Source organism: Propithecus coquereli, unplaced genomic scaffold, assembly GCF_000956105.1.
Source record: "Propithecus coquereli isolate 6110/MARCELLA unplaced genomic scaffold, Pcoq_1.0 Scaffold119, whole genome shotgun sequence".
In the NCBI taxonomy this organism is placed as follows: Eukaryota; Metazoa; Chordata; class Mammalia; order Primates; family Indriidae; genus Propithecus; species Propithecus coquereli.
Genome location: NW_012135969.1, coordinates 393,020 through 408,681, shown reverse-complemented (window position 1 = coordinate 408,681; position 15,662 = coordinate 393,020). Strand labels below are relative to the sequence as shown.

At 42.7% G+C, this 15,662-nt stretch overlaps 3 protein-coding genes across 4 annotated transcripts in view; 1 reads left to right on the top strand and 2 right to left on the bottom strand.

Annotated features, from left to right (window-relative positions):
- POLG2 (polymerase (DNA directed), gamma 2, accessory subunit) overlaps nucleotides 1–5,168 on the bottom strand; it is a 19,911-nt gene extending 14,743 nt beyond the window's left edge. Inside the window, exons 1-4 of the mRNA XM_012659546.1 lie at nucleotides 4,511–5,168; nucleotides 1,397–1,523; nucleotides 1,167–1,272; nucleotides 1–138 (exon numbers count right to left, since the gene is read on the bottom strand). Of these exons, the coding sequence (XP_012515000.1) occupies nucleotides 1–138; nucleotides 1,167–1,272; nucleotides 1,397–1,523; nucleotides 4,511–5,072 (933 nt within the window). The 5' untranslated portion in view covers nucleotides 5,073–5,168. The remainder of the gene's footprint in view (nucleotides 139–1,166; nucleotides 1,273–1,396; nucleotides 1,524–4,510) is intronic.
- Nucleotides 5,169–7,698: 2,530 nt separating this feature from the next.
- Nucleotides 7,699–14,846, bottom strand: DDX5 (DEAD (Asp-Glu-Ala-Asp) box helicase 5). Of its 2 annotated transcripts, none has more exons than XM_012660984.1 (14): nucleotides 14,824–14,846; nucleotides 14,034–14,212; nucleotides 12,647–12,812; nucleotides 12,219–12,315; nucleotides 11,992–12,125; nucleotides 11,815–11,880; nucleotides 11,427–11,568; nucleotides 11,181–11,341; nucleotides 10,917–11,089; nucleotides 10,439–10,549; nucleotides 10,237–10,298; nucleotides 10,096–10,155; nucleotides 8,633–8,857; nucleotides 7,699–8,401 (listed from the first exon to the last, which is right to left on the bottom strand). In XM_012660984.1, exons 2-14 carry the CDS (start codon nucleotides 14,075–14,077, stop codon nucleotides 7,998–8,000), a joined length of 1,845 nt encoding a protein of 614 aa, XP_012516438.1. In that variant the 5' UTR covers nucleotides 14,078–14,212; nucleotides 14,824–14,846; the 3' UTR covers nucleotides 7,699–7,997. The 2 variants fall into 2 exon arrangements, with proteins under 2 accessions (XP_012516438.1, XP_012516435.1); XM_012660981.1 differs by lacking the exon at nucleotides 14,824–14,846 and adding an exon at nucleotides 14,499–14,558.
- Nucleotides 14,847–14,987: 141 nt separating this feature from the next.
- The window catches only part of CEP95 (centrosomal protein 95kDa), a 37,337-nt gene continuing 36,662 nt past the window's right edge, over nucleotides 14,988–15,662 (top strand). The window contains exon 1 of the mRNA XM_012659534.1: nucleotides 14,988–15,115. Within this exon, the coding sequence (XP_012514988.1) occupies nucleotides 15,097–15,115 (19 nt within the window). The 5' untranslated portion in view covers nucleotides 14,988–15,096. The remainder of the gene's footprint in view (nucleotides 15,116–15,662) is intronic.

The following is a 15,662-nucleotide window of genomic DNA, read 5'->3' as shown; positions in this document are numbered from 1 at the left end:
AAGTTCATGGTCTCCTAGATTCCACAGGGTTTCAATTGGTTCCTTTCCCCAGGGAAAATTGTAGTAAAGTTTGTTTCCTTTCCGTCCCTCTTCATCCTGACAGTCACTGCTGCTGAAGTTGGATGGACTCACAGCAAACTGGAAAAGAAAGTTACGTTTGTCTTCTTAACGTATTGAAGTTTTAATTTACCTTTAATCCCATAACTCTCTCTAAAAATTAAAGGTGTTTGAGTTTTTTTTTTTTTTTTTTTAAGAGATGAGATCTCCCTATGCTGCCCAGGCTGGAGTGCAGTGGCTATTCACAGGCCCAATCATGGGGCACTGCAGCCTTGAACTCCTAGGCTCAAGTGGTCCTCCTGCCTCAGCCTCCTGAGTGGCTGGGACTACAGGTACCCAGCTGAAACTTAATTTTTAAAAAGTAAAAATACCGAGTATGCTGCTAAAAATGCTGTCTTTTAGTCTGAAAGAACTTCAGAGAAAAACTGTTGATGCTATCTTGCCTTTTTGTGGCCAACTTATAAGAGGGGAAATTAACCATGAACTAAATGGGATAAAGAAATATGATCTAGTCACCATTCTTATCCTTCTATGAAGTGCTTGATTACTTCATTTATTTTAGGTGGACGTTTGGGGATTTCGTCCCCCGCCCCACCCCCAACCCTGACTTTACCATTATACAATGAGTTTGGGGATTTTTAAGATTCAGGAAAAGGCAGGACAAGAAGAGTAAGACAAAAAAAATGCTTACTTCAACTCTTTTCAGCATATACTAAAATGTAATCATCAATTATAGAACCCTTTTAACTAACACATAGAGTTCAGGGAGGTAGGTAGCAAAAACTGAAGCTGTAAGAGCGGGCCAGGGTCAAACTCCACACCAGCCAGGAATGCTTGGTGAGGGGTCTGAACGCTACCTTATACAGATGAGCTTTATCAACAAATGCATCTGAGCCCAACAAATGTCTTTACCAAAGTAACTTTGTTATCTGGAATAATGAAAATCACCACAAAGGGTCTTTTATTTGTATTTGTTGACTTATTATAGCTGTCTCTTACAAATATAGCATACCCACATCAAATAAAATTTCATTTATAATATAGAAGCCCCTGACACATTAAGACAATTTACCTATTAACTATTAAATTAACGGTAATTATCGTAGTACCTTTCTCCACCACAGGAGTCGATGACGTAACCAGAAATCAAGCCATTGGCTTGAAGTTCTTGGAGAAGTAAACCACACCAATGAAGCTTCAGTCTTCTCACCAATTCTTTAGATACCAAAAAATGTAAGAATGTTAGCTTATTTTAAAATTATATAATCTATCCCAAAGTAGAAACTTCTGATTCTTGACTATTTAAATACAAGGCCAAGTTATTTGCCACTTTTTGTACCTTTTAACACCATCAGGTATCTGCTTAGTGTCAGAAACAGGATGAAAACACACTCCAATTTGAGCAAGGCCGTAAGGTAGCCTCTTGTTTACCAGCTCCAGGCAATTTACATAGTGCTCCAAGGCACCTGTCAAAAGATAAATCAATCATCATATAAATCTGTTCCATAAACCCAAATCATTTTTGTCAATTTATAGACAAATTTATAGTATAATAATGTTAATACAGCAGTACAAGTAGCATGGAGCTATAAAGAAAGATCTTAATTGATTATCACTTAATTTTAGGTAGTTCCTCCCCAACATTTTAATTTGAAGATTTTCAAATCTACAAGAAAATTGGAAGAATACCTATATACAATGAACACCTGTAGACTCTTCATCTAGATTCATCAATTATTAACGTTTTGCCACATTTTTTTTCACTCCCAAACACTTCAGCATGCATCATCTAAAAATAAAAATATTCTCTGCATACCATTATTACACCATTAAAAAGTTAACCATAATACCACAATATCATCTAACATGGCTTTTTTTTTTGAAACAGGGTCTCACATGGGGTGTGTTCATGGCTACTAAGTGTCATTGATTCTAGGCCCTTTCGATGAAGGAAGGAAATACATATATTTTTTAAAATCATGAGTTCATACTGATGTTACCAGTTCACATTTAATAGTATTTTATCCTTGCCTTCTTTTATGTTTTTATCTCTTTTCTTGTACAGTGAAGATCTTTTTTCCTAATAACATTAACCTGTTTTATTTATCCTATAACACACATGAAATAGTTTCAGAATTGTAACTCCAACATTTCTACTTTGAATGAATCTAAGAAAAGTTCAAAATGTCTTTGTAGTTCTTTATGCACTTAGACCACATCCAATTAAATGACAGCACTGTGTTCGAAAGTTACTTGATTTGACAAGTTGTTAAGAGAAACTGGTCCAAAAAAATTTTTTTTAAATCTGTTTAAAGACATAGAAGAGGTACCAAGGCAGCCAGGAACTTGAGGGTCCAAAATTTTGAAAGCAGGGAAGAGCAGAGAGGTGAACTCAACATTTATTGGAGCTTTTCCAATTCTCGAATACCAGAGCTGAGAAGCTGAAATGCTAAGTAGAACTTTCTGCCATATTATGGGCTGGGGAGGTACAAAAAATTGTACTGATACACCCTAGGCTTTCATTTGGGGCATTTAAAGGGCTACACTGTAGTTGAACAGAGCTGAAGTGAAAAGACTGAAGCTCAGCCTCTAATCAGTGTAATCCCTGATTGTATTAAGAAGCTATGTCCCAGGCCGGGCGCGGTGGCTCACACCTGTAATCCTAGCACTCTGGGAGGCCGAGGTGGGTGGATTGTTTGAGCTCAGGAGTTCAAAACCAGCCTGAGCAAGAGCAAGACCCTGTCTCTACTAAAAATAGAAAGAAATTAATTGGACAACTAAAAATATATAGAAAAAAAAATTAGCCGGGCGTGGTGGTGCATTCCTGTAGTCCCAGCTACTCGGGAGGCTGAGGCAGGATCGCTTGAGCCCAAGAGTTTGAGGTTGCTGTGAGCTAGGATGATGCCACAGCACTCCAGCCCGGGCAAAAGAGTGAGACTCTGTCTAAAAAAAAAAAAAAAAAGAAGCTCTGTCCCCACCCTAGCTGTCTACCAGAAGCAAAAGTAAATCTTCCCAGGAAAAAGAAACCACCAACCAAAGCCTCAATTTATCCCTACAATTTTTCATACACAAATTACGTAGAGTATCAGTATAAAAGTCCAAATGACCAAAAGCCCAGAGAAAAACAGATACTAGAAACAGATGGTTTTCAGTTATTAGACAGGGACCTTAAAAACGTGATTAATGGGTCCATTAATCACACATTAATGATTAATAATTTTCCACATCATGTCGGATGATGACAAGATGAGGGGAAAGGTCTAACGTGTGTAATTAGTCACAGAAGTACAGAAGATGGAGAATGGGGCAGTAACAATATTTGGAGACATAATGGCTGAGAATTTTAAAAAGCTATTCATAAGTAGAGGCTACTACAACAGTTCAGACTTGGACCAAAGAGAGCAGCGATTTGCTCTAGACAACCAAAGGATTTGGCAATTAGGTCAGTTTAAGTTTCCTGAAGGTGAGAAAATGCTTGCCACATCAATAGAATAAATGGATACCTAAAAGAGCTAAATCTCATTTTCAAAGTCTGTGCAACTGGGAGGATGGTGATTTCATTCAACAGTGATAGGGAAGAAAAGACTGATTTGTTTTGGGCCATGGTAAATGAGCAGTGATTTAACTTCATCAAAGTAAAGCCATCAGGGAATAATTTAAGTACTACAAATCCAAAGTGTCACCTTTATCACCCGTTTGTTTTACTTTATTTCATTAAGGGAATCTTTAAAAGGCACTGAATTCTCAGAACCAAGAACATTCAGGTTATTTTAAGTTACTTTATAAAAACAAAACGGCAAGGGCAGTATTTTGTAGACACCTGCAGCGAGTTTGTCCTGTAAAGAACCTGAATTTTTTTCAGAATCTCTGCAATTGTGTTGACTTTAAAGGCAAATGATGCCCTCAAATTACTGTGTATTCACCCAAGAATCACTCATAAAGCTTGATTAGTTCTATTATTTGGCAGGCTCAAAAATTACCTAGAGACATCTTCAAACGACAGGTTGTAAATTACGTTTAGTAAGAAAAATTGAGGGAGGATATCTTCCTTTTGGTCTAGAAAAATGAGCTCTTGATTAGTTAATTATGTGTAAAACTGAAGAGTAATTCTGGAAGTACTTGTAACCATTTTGGTAACAATGAACAAATTGTTCAAACACAGGATTGAATTGAGGTCCTAATTCTAGGGCTACTCAACTGAACTCTAAAACTATATGGGTGCCCCATATAATTCCCAAGTCCCAAGACAGAGCGTTGAAATCCTCTGGACAGATTCTTTAAGGAACTGATTCATGGACCAATTGTCTCCAGGGGAGAGCACTATTAATATACTCGACTACTGCAAAAAGGTTTCCTTTGCATGGGAAAAAAGTGCCACTTGCAATCCCCCAAATCGAGTGAGGCTGTCTTTCCACCCGACACTTGTTTTGAAGTACGAAATTGTGAAGCATACCGTGAAAAAGGTTCTCCCGTAGTTTCCCAGAAGTTTTTAATAAGTTCTCAAGAAAAGCCACTAGCTGTTCCTCACTCAGCTCTTTGTCTTGCAAGATTTCTCGTAGAGTTTCTGCAGAGACTAACCTGAAGGCACTGTCCCCGGGCAGTGAAGGGCCTGGTTCGTGGTGGAGGGCGTCCACAGGGAAGACCTGTTCCCTGAACACCACCACCGAGGACCACCATTCTGAGGCAAGATTCTTCCGCAACTCTATGCCCAAGGGTCCAAAGCCAGGGTGGCACCCGCTCAGAAGAGAATCTCGGCTAAGCTGCCTCTTGGTTCCATTTAGGAAATGCCTTCTCTGACAGATCTCTAAGAGCTCCTCGCTTGCCTCTCCAGACTCGGGGGCTTCGGTCGGCTCGCCGTCCCGGGGGAGCTCAGCGTGCGATCCCAGGTGCCCTCCGCGAGAGCTACTGCTTTCCGTCAACTGCTCCGGCTGCCCCCCATCTACTCGCCCGCCAAACCCAGACAGCAGGCACCGGCAGACCTTATGGCAGGCTCTGACTGCTGCACGAGACCGCATCTCCTTCAGGAGTTAAAGAGCACAAGCTTCCATCAGTCGGCTGATCCCAATAAACCGCCACAACGGCAGCAGAACCGGTAGCGGCGACGGATCAGGCGCGACGGAAATGAGCGTGCACGTGGGCGGCAGGCCCCGCCCCGGAAGTGCGTCTGTGCTTTCCGGCTGTGGCCTCCGCAGCCTTCCCCGGCCCGCCATGGGTGGTGCGGCCTGTAATGGCCTTTCTCTGCTAACTTATTCTTCGTCTCGCGCCGCTCCTCCCAACCCCCCAATTGCCGATCCTTTTCCTCTTAAGCACCGGTAAAAGTTACCCCCATCTACTTTTCATTTACCGTGCCATGGCCACTGTTTAGCTTTACCTTTCTCAGTTTCTTGGCAATCCAGATTAACTATCAAAATAATTCGGTGTTTGCCCAGTCACCATTTAAATACACATTTTGCAGTCTAAAGTGTCACGAAAATAAAGTTTGGTTCCTATTTCAAAAGAAAGTTTTAGTACTTTATGGTGGTTTGACGACCCAGGCCTTCATAACTCTAGGCAGCATTGCTGCCATCAGGCCTAATTCCAGAGCAGTTGTCTTGAAGCTTAACCTCTCGGTGCGGTGGGGCTGTGGCGCTGTGTAACGGGGTTAGGGTACTGCATGCTGCAGTGGCTCCGAAAGGGCAGGCCCAGTCAGCAACACTTACATCACCTGGGAATGTATTAAAAACGAACTGCTGAGGGCTCCTCCAACCCCCGCAACGTTTTAAACAAGTTCTCCTAGAGATATACAAAGAACCACTAGGCCCTAATTTCTTCTACCAGAGGACCCTTCTACCGGTTCATCAAAACATGCAACGAGACTTATGAGTGCTTAAAATAGAGACCCATGATTACCTGGCAAACTTGACTTTACAATCTCCATCTAAACAGGAAGAGACCTTAAGAAAATTGTTCAGGTAGTGGAGAAGCGGTATGGCCCATGATTCCCTGTTCTAGCTTCTCTTTAAAGTGGGTATAGGAAACTTTAAAGATTAATAGCCTAGCAGAAAGGAAAAAGCATTAGACTACCGGGAAGGGGCAGTTTATGAGAAAAGGATAATAGCTTAGCAACAGAGTTAATAAAGGAGTTTTTGGCCATGGCTAAGGTGCTGTAGGACGGGCTCAGAAGTAATTCCTTAAGTACGTATAATGGTTTAAAAAAAACTGAAGCTAGAAAGTGGCACAGTATTGCTGGAAAGCAATGACAGTAACTGCAAAGCTGGGTACTATTACCAGGTGTTTTTCACACTCAGAAATTCCCACCAGGGGAAAAGGCCTATTACGCAAATAAATAAAAGAGAGACTGGGGAGAAAATTCATATTTATTAAGACAACCACAGGCTGGACACAACACACATGCTAAAAAGTGGACTGTCTTTTAAAACTTCAAAGGTAAATAAGTAAATGTTTTCCACAGCCCCACAATAATTTCAGTGTTTACAAATTAAAAGGCCCACGTTAAGACATTAAACAGTAAAATATGTAATTAATAAATGCTCCTACCCCAAAAGTTTCTTCTAAGTTAAAAACCATGAATTTGATTTAACCATGCCATTGAAAACCATTCAGGTTACTAGAGGCTGAATTAGATTTCAATGTATTAAGTCCTAGAAATACCACTTCTCATCCCAGCCCCCACCCCCAACAAATCCTAATTTTACATTTTAGACATAAGGCATTAACATTAAAGCCTCAGTTTTATAATCAGAATTTAAATGAAATCTCCTAAGACCTCTCTTCTGGCAAAAACACATATACCAGACTCTCTGGGAAGACATTCAGACCTATTTCTAGCTATTGCTGAAATAAAAGATTAGAAAGCTACGTTGGTGAGCCAAAGTTAAATCTAAAGCTATCCCCTGGATCTATCTAGCAATAAACCGATGTTGAACCTTCTACCATGAAGACTTTTATTTGCTGTGCTTTTGGTTATACTGCCTCGTGATTAACCATTACTTTTAATGAGGTTTTTTTCCTTGTGTTAGTCTGTATGAGTAGATCTCACAGTTTTGGAGATCTCTAAAATTCCCTGAATTATTGGAAAGACATTTTTGACTTCCAGTGTGACTAACAAGCCCCAGAGAGCCTGTGAAGACTAGGATCTGCAAGTAACCTGCACTAAGGATATTGTGCAAATTCAGTCCATTAGCGACTCAAACTTGGCTGTTGGGACATCTTGAAGGTCTAAATTAGTGTTTTGGCTTTGTTCAACATTTCAGTAATTCACAATATAGTCGAGAGCATGAATATAAATCTCTTGAAAAAGTTGTTCTCATATTACACAACTGATTTTGTATCTATTTTACTAGCTCTCATTTAACCATACTAAGAAATAAGGAAAACAGGCTATAAAAGTGACTCTCCTGATGTTGGGAGCTGATAAAACTTTTATGCAATTTAGCCTGTAATTAAAATTCACCTAAACCAATCCATTTTAATTCTGGCAATATGAATAGGTTATTGTAAAGGGTCTGCTAACTCCCCCCACTCCCAACCTCCCAAATTAAAGAATGGAAAAGAACAGTCGTTTAGTTTTTATGATTAAAAAAAAAAAATCTAAGTTTTACATAGCATATGTAAAATAAAGTACAATTTCCACTTAATTCGGTCTTCAAATATTTTTTATTGGAAGGCCATGCATTGCCTTCATTTATTGTATTTCAAATCACTGTACATTTACTTTTGTGAAAACACTGCCTGCATTTTCTAGTACAAAAAAAACCTAAAAATTGTTTCAGGAATGTAGAGAAATATCCAACTTAAATAGCGAAAAAGTGCACCATAATTACTGCTGCACTGCAGTCATTTCTGCATTTCCCATGTTTCTTAAATAACTATCTTGTCTGATAACACACAATATAAAGAGCAATTATGAAAAACAGACATTTACATATACTTCTAAAGTCTTATTGAGAGTATCCGGTTGGCATTGGATAACCAATCATAGGTGCGGCTGCAGTAGCAGGATATGCATATGCCTGTTGGTTCATACCATTGTGCATATTGGGAACATTACTTCCATACTGCTGAGTGCTATCATAACCATTCTGGTAAGTCCCTGTTGGATTACCAGTCCTAAAACTGGTCTGTATACCAGCAGACACAAAATTACTCCCAAAGCTCCCATTGGTGTAATTTGCAGTACTGTAAACACCATTCTGAGTTTTTGCCCCAAAATCTCTCTTAAGCAGGCTAGAATAACCTCTGTCATAATTTTCCCTATCTCTAAAGGTGTTAAATCCACCCCTTTTGCCCGCAGAGTATCTGTCCCGACGGTCATCCTTCATGCCTCCTCTACCCCTGGAACGACCTGTCAAAAAAATAATTGCGAATTAGAATCAATTATGTCTGTGGCACAAATCATTGCATACCCTAAACACGTAAGAATCAGATAGAACTAAGTATGAAATGCTTACACAATTTCTCGGCTTAAGTTTTACACCGAAGATTTTATTCACCCTCCAATAATCCCACTTAAATGGATTTGTAGACAATGATGTGACTCAAAATGACCAAATTTCTTATCAAAAGTTGGTCTTACCTGAACCTCTGTCTTCCACCAACTGAAGCAACTTGGGATTAATTGCTTGATTAGCTTCACGAAGCACAGAGATAAGGTCGCTTACTTGCTTTATGTTATTAGGTGTAAAGAAAGTGTATGCTGTGCCTGTTTTGGTACTGCGAGCAGTTCTTCCAATTCGATGAATATAATCCTCTGAGGAGTTAGGGTAGTCATAATTGATGACAAATTTCACATCTTCCACATCTGTAAGGTGTTGCAGTGTGGCAAAATAGCAATGTACAGAGTTTTGCACACCACAACAGCCAGACCAAAAATAAAAAGTTAGACAATTGTATCCCCAAGAAGGTACGGGCTGCAAAAAATACAGTTAAAATGGTTATCCATTCCTTGTAGGAATACCATTGGGTTGAAAAAAGAAGAAAAAAAAGCACGTGTCATCTGTTTAAGTCTTCACCCACCCAGTGATAAAGCCTGTGAAAAGGAATGTGTATTCCCTAGCGCATTTCCCATATCAGCAAGTCCCCTTACAGATCATCAAGTGACATCTGAATGCTTCTGCGCAGTAGGGCCACTTAAAGTTTCACAGCAATCTCTTCATGTGCTCATTTTGAGGACCCTTAAAAATATACAAGGTCCTTTGCATTAAACATTCATCAGAAGTTCAGAATTCTGGCCACACTGCTTGTCTTGCCAAGACCTTACAACCGCAGCTGCAAGAAAAACATACCTGTCCCCCAAAAGTTGTTTTTATGCACTGTGTCTCGTCTAGGCAAGCGCTTCCAAGAAGCCAGGATTCACTTGAGAATGTGTCTCTCTCTGGCAGGTCTCGACATGACGACTACTGTGTAGGTGAGGGAGGAACTTTCAAAGCACTGCTTTCTTTTCCCACTGACTTAAGTGTGAGAAGTTGCTCCTGCTCTAGATCTCATGTGCCAGTACTCACCAATTGGTAAAAGGCTTAGCACCTTTTAAAGCTGCTCTCTCCATTTCAAACTTGAACAAAAATTTCATTGAACATTGTAGTTTGGAAATATTTCTTCGACATTTCAGCAAACTCACTGAAACTCAAAGACCCACAGATCACAGTCAACAGTTTGAAACAATGCTGTACCATGGCAGTCATGCAAAGCATGGGACAGAAGAAACACCACGGCAGTGAACTGTGAGGGCAACTTCCATTTTTTTCCCCCGGAGAGAACAGTTTACGGGGCAGAGGTGGTATGTTCTGCCTTTTGAAGATTACTGGCACACTTTCAGCTTTTCACCTCTCTAATCGACTGGATGCAGCCAGCCGATCACTAGTCCTCCATCCCCCTCGAGTCCTCCGATTGTCATGCCTAGGCCTTGCCACAAAGACTGCACCTTTATATGAAAAAAACTTAGAAAAAAACGCAGAGGTTAAAGAAAGCAATAAACTTTCTTTAAAAAATTATATGGAGATCTTCTGGGAAACCAAGCCATGAATGCGAGTTTGTACTAACCTAGCCCGCGGGAGGCCACATCTGTAGCAATCAGAATAGGAGCTTTTCCATGTTTGAATTCTGCAAAAGAAGGCATATATATGATCAATTATCTGAACAGAGTTCTAGGTTAAGGAAAAAAACATCATTTGGAATAGTTACCATTTAGAACCCAGTCACGTTCCTGTTGACTCTTGTCACCATGGATACCCATGGCAGGCCACCTAAATTAAAGAAAAGTTGTATTACTTATACTTAGATGATCCCCATTCATAAAACTTAAAATCCATTGCTCCTGATCTAAGTTTGCCCTTTCCTGAACTCAGTTCTAATACATCTCCTTCCACAGAGCAAAGCTACATACCCATCTCTCCTCATTTTTCTAGTGAGCTCATCACATCTTCTTTTGGTTTCCACAAAAACAATGGTTTTATTTTCCTTCTCACTCATGATCTCTTCCATCAGACGAATAAGTCTAGAGAGAAAGGAAAAATTGTGAATTTTAAAAGTAGTAAATGATTATGGCCACAAATTTATGGTCAGTGAAACATTAAGTTCAATTAACAGGGCTAAAAGTCAAAGAAGAAACACCTGCAAGACCAGTTATCAAGCAATTCTACCCTCAGTCCCCGAGTAAACCAGGGTACACATGAATTCCTTTTCCTATGGGAATGCTATCAGTGAGGACAGCCAATTATCTGGCAGATTCAAGAGATTTTCAGAAGGACTGGCAGGCTAATTTTAAACAAAGCATGCCAACTGAAATCACTTAAGAAAATGCACAAAATAATTACTCCTCAACTTGTATAGCAAAGTTGTTTTTAAGAGTTAATAAAACTTACTTTTCATCTTTTTCTACATCATGACATACATCCACAATCTGAAGAATGTTGTGGTTTGCACTTAGTTCTAGTGCACCAATGTTTATATGAATATAGTCTTTCAGGAAATCTTCGGCAAGCTGTCTTACTTCTTTTGGCCAAGTCGCACTCCACATTAGGGTTTGCCTATCAGGCTAACAGATTTTGGGGAAGAAAATTAGCATCATACTCTAAAAGTGAATTTAGAACTCAGTTTGAAAAGATACCACATTTAAGGACACTTACTCTTATCTGATCCACAATCTTCCTTATTTGGGGCTCAAAGCCCATATCAAGCATTCTATCTGCTTCATCAAGGACAAGGTAGGTAGTTCTTCTCAGATTGGTTTTCCCACACTCTAAAAAGTCAATCAGCCTTCCAGGTGTTGCAATACAGATTTCTACACCTTCAATTAAACACAAAAGCGTTAACTACAACATCTACAATTTTTAGCACCATCAGTGACAAACAAAACCTTTTTTATTAAATACCTCTTTCCAAATCACGTATTTGTGGTCCCTTGGGAGCACCACCATAGATGCAAGTCGATTTCAAACGACATGCTCTACAGTACTCGGCAGCTACTTGCTGCACTTGTTGGGCCAGTTCCCGAGTTGGTGCCAGCACCAAGCACTAAGGAAAGAGGAACAAACTTTTTTAGCACAGATCTAGATACTACTTTTAAATTACTAATTTATTAGTTATACTGGCAAATCCTTTCTTTGTGTTTGTTGTCTGACAACCAAAGCAGCTCCAGCTACAGTTTCATGAAATTACTAATGTCTCTATAAAAACCACAAAATTACACCTTTTGCCACATATCCTACACATCTCTACGTTACACTTCTAGCCAAAAATTTAAGATATATACGCACTTACAATAGGCCCATCGCCTCTCTCTAGGAATGGCTGATGATTGATGTGGACAATGGCAGGCAGCAAATACTATTTTGGGTGAGAACAACAGAAATTATGTTAATACACTGGTTTCTTTTCATTCCCATTCCATTTTCTGTTGCATGTATCAGATTAACTCAAGAATTCTCCCAAACTTACAGACAATGTTTTCCCAGATCCAGTTTGTGCTACTCCAACCATATCCAATCCACTTAAAGCAACCGGCCATCCCTGAGCTTGAATAGCAGTGGGTTCAGTAAAGTTCTGTCTTGCAATCACGTCCATGACATTTGCTGTAATTAGTGACAGCAATTTAGTAAGAATTAGTAATGCCAAGACAAAGGGAGTAACAAAAGTGTAAGGGGAGACTCAAAACTAGCATTTACCAGGGAAGTTTGCTTCATAAAAATTCAGAACTGGCTTTGGGCAATTGTGACCTCTAACTGTAATTTCCTTGCTTCTTCTGTATGTCTCCACCTCTTGCTGCAAAACAAATTTTAATAATCTTAAGTCTCATGACAACCATTCCTAACTAAACCTGCCACTGGTATAGCCCTAAGTTTAACAAGTGTCCTACATTTTATCTAGAACCACACATGAAAACCCTTTATATAGCACATGACCCACCTATTATACTCAACTGTTTTAAGTAGAAAATTCAAAGCCACCTGTTTCCAAAAGTGAGTACCACCTCTTCCCCAACTATGAAATGTAACCATCAAAATTAACTCATTTGTAAAATACTTGTCAAATTCTGATTTACTAAAAGCCATTATTGAGTTATGGCTTGATGAGGCCACATGAAATTACTCACTGCTGTGCGCCTAGCCAAATCAGGGTGCTCTTGATAAAAATTCTTCTCAAATTTGGGCAGCTCATCAAGATTCCACTTCTTTTTAACTAGTTTCTCCCCAGGGTTTCCAAACTTCTTTCCAGATAGGGGCCCTGCCCTACTTCCTCCAAATCGAGGCGCACCAAACCTGAAATTAAGAAAAAAGATCATACACATTTCAAATAGCTATATATGGGTTTCCACACAAATTTATTTACCATCCGTCGGCACACATTAAAAACCACTGAAAGCAGACTTTCAGAAGTATACCTAGCACTGTCCTCAGTGAGTGTCTTTCTCTCAACCGCCATAATTAACATTGTCTATCTCATTTTACATAGTCCCCCAAGTACACACTTTTGAGGCCGAGTAAACAGCCTAGGATTTATCAGGTCGGAAACTCGCTGCCCAAACACCAGAAGTTTGGATTACAAGGAAAGACAAGCTCGTGGCTGCTACAGTCTTTACCACTTTAGGAATTAAGTATCTGGGATAAGAACGATGCAAAGGGAGGAGCTTAACAGCGGTGTTATTTTTATGTCTGTTTCCAAGCAAAGGAGCTTTTGGTGTTAAGAATGGATAACGGGACAGCACAGGCAGCGAGAGCAGAACAAGGGTGTTCTCGCGGACACTTATGCAAGTGAACCGAGTTGGGGGAATCCCGCGGTAGAGCTCCCGATCGACAGCAAAATTATATAACGTGAGGAAAAAGGGAAGGAGGAGCCGGCAACTACCGGGGGAGGAGTCCCGGCCCGGGCGGAGTCGGCCGGGCGGCGTTCCCGCTGGGGCGGCGCTTCCCCCTTTGTCTCGCATTTCTCTCTGCGCCACATTTTCTCGACGCTGCCATTTTGAGCTCCTACGCCGGGCGGGGTAACAAAGGCGCCGCCATGTCCGAGGCCGGCATTTTGTACCCGCGGCTCAGCCACATGGCCGATGCCGGTGGCGCCGGCCACCCCCTACCCCCAACATCATCAATGGCTTTGAAAACGGTCCCCTCGCTCCTACGGAATTCCTGGCAACCCCGAAAAATGCCTCCCGAAAGGTTGTACCCAACGGCGGCTCCTTCGTCCGCCTTGAAGTGCCGCGCTTTCCTGCCCCCACAAAACGCTCTTCTGAAGTCCCCCAACAGCTACTAGATCGCGGAGGCCCCGACGGCCCCCACACCCAAACAAAAAAAGAGCTTGAGGGCAGTTAACTGGCAAATACCGTACAACCGCTTTTACGTGAATATCAAAATGGCGCAAACCTTCGTTTGAGAAGGCCCAAAGATAAGCTGAAATGACCAACCGCACGACCCCCGCCCGCCGCCTCGCTCACCGGCCTCCCATCCCCCACCCGCCGGGCCTGACATGTCAGCTCCCACACTCACCCTCGATCCCGGCCGCGGTCTCGGTCACTCGAATAACCCGACATGGCGTCAATGATTGCGGTTGGCGGGGAATGAAGTGGAGAGAATCGGGTGCGACGAATCGCTAGAAGTGGCCTCGGCTACGGCGAAGCCTTGCGGGGGCGGCAGCGGAGGAAGGAGGGCGATGACAAGAGCCGGAGCTGCACAACCGCACACCAAAGGAAATGAATGAGGTGCCGGGCGCGATTCGGCAGCCGGTTTTATAGTCTGGACCGCCTCCTGCGCCGCAAAGAATGCTGGGATCCGCTCTATGACCTAATCGCCCCGCCCCCTGCGCGGAGGCCGCAACGCCCGCCGTCGTTCCGGAATCCGGCAGGGTCTTGCCCCTCCCCCACCAGCTTTCTCCGGGTCGCCCGTTTTTCGCCCCTTTCATGTCTGGACCCACCCACCACTGGAATGCCTCCTCCCTCACTGCCTCGACTTCACCTTTTTCTCGTCTTTCCACCCCTCAAGCAAGCCACTCCGCCCTTTTCCGGGTCCAACAAGACGATAAAACAGCCAGCACAGGGTAGCCGACTCACCCCACTTGGAGATGTTTACGTCTCCAAAGAGCGCTCACGCCCATTACCAAAAGAGACGGGGAGGCGGAGCGTGGTACTGTCACGTGACTGCTCACCCGGGGGACGGGGGGAGCCGACCGCACTACTTAAGTTGGCGTCGGCGGAAGAATACATAACGAAATAGTTCACCGGAAGTGCAGTTCTAATGCCCGCGGGAGACTGGCCAGGCTTGGACCAGCTTAACCACCGACCTGAAAATTCTTTAGCGGGTTCTTGCCCGCGGAGAGTGGTGTCTAGAATCCGCAAACCACCGCCCTGGCGCGTGCTGTGAGAAGGAAGTGCTCCTCTGATGACCAATCAGCGGGAAGAAGCCGTTTTAACGCCCCGCCCTCTCTCGCCCCACGGTCCGTACACTGTCGTTCGTACTCTCTCCTCTCAGTGCCGGTTGTAGGCCGTGCGGCCCTTCCCGGACACCGTCGCCCGCGCGTCTGCCTGGGAGTCCGGTGGTGCTTTGTCTCCGCGACATGGCCGGCTCAGAAGCGGGTGAGTTTCAGCCTGGAGCCCTGGTGTGTATGGACTGAAGCCGTCCAACTCCCCGAAGGCCTCGGCCCCGCCTGAACTGGGTCTGGGCTGGTGGCGGGGCTCATGACTATCGGACACCCAGTCGCAGTCGCTGGGGCTCTGGATAGGGTCTAAGTTTCCCTCTTCACTTCGAGGCCGTGGAGTTGCGATATGGGGTGGGAGAGAGAGGGGTCCTTTATCGAGACTAGCAGGACACCCGCATCCTGGTTGTATAAAGAGCAGTCAGAAGGGTCTTACCGGGACTTGTATTTCTCTGGGATACTAGCCACTGTGCAGGTGCTCTCGACTCTTGCGTTAAGAGGACTGAGGTCGTACCTACATTCGTATTGTTGTTTTGAGGATTAGCACTGTGAAGACGCCCGTCATAGGAGACTAGAGGTGCTTTTTTCTCTTTATTGCCCTCTAGAGTTACCGGCTTTGTCTAGCACCGCTTTTGAAAAGCGAATTGATTTGGTTGTCTAGGACGCTTTCATCCTTTTCTCCAGGACAGCGTACAAACCAGTTGTCA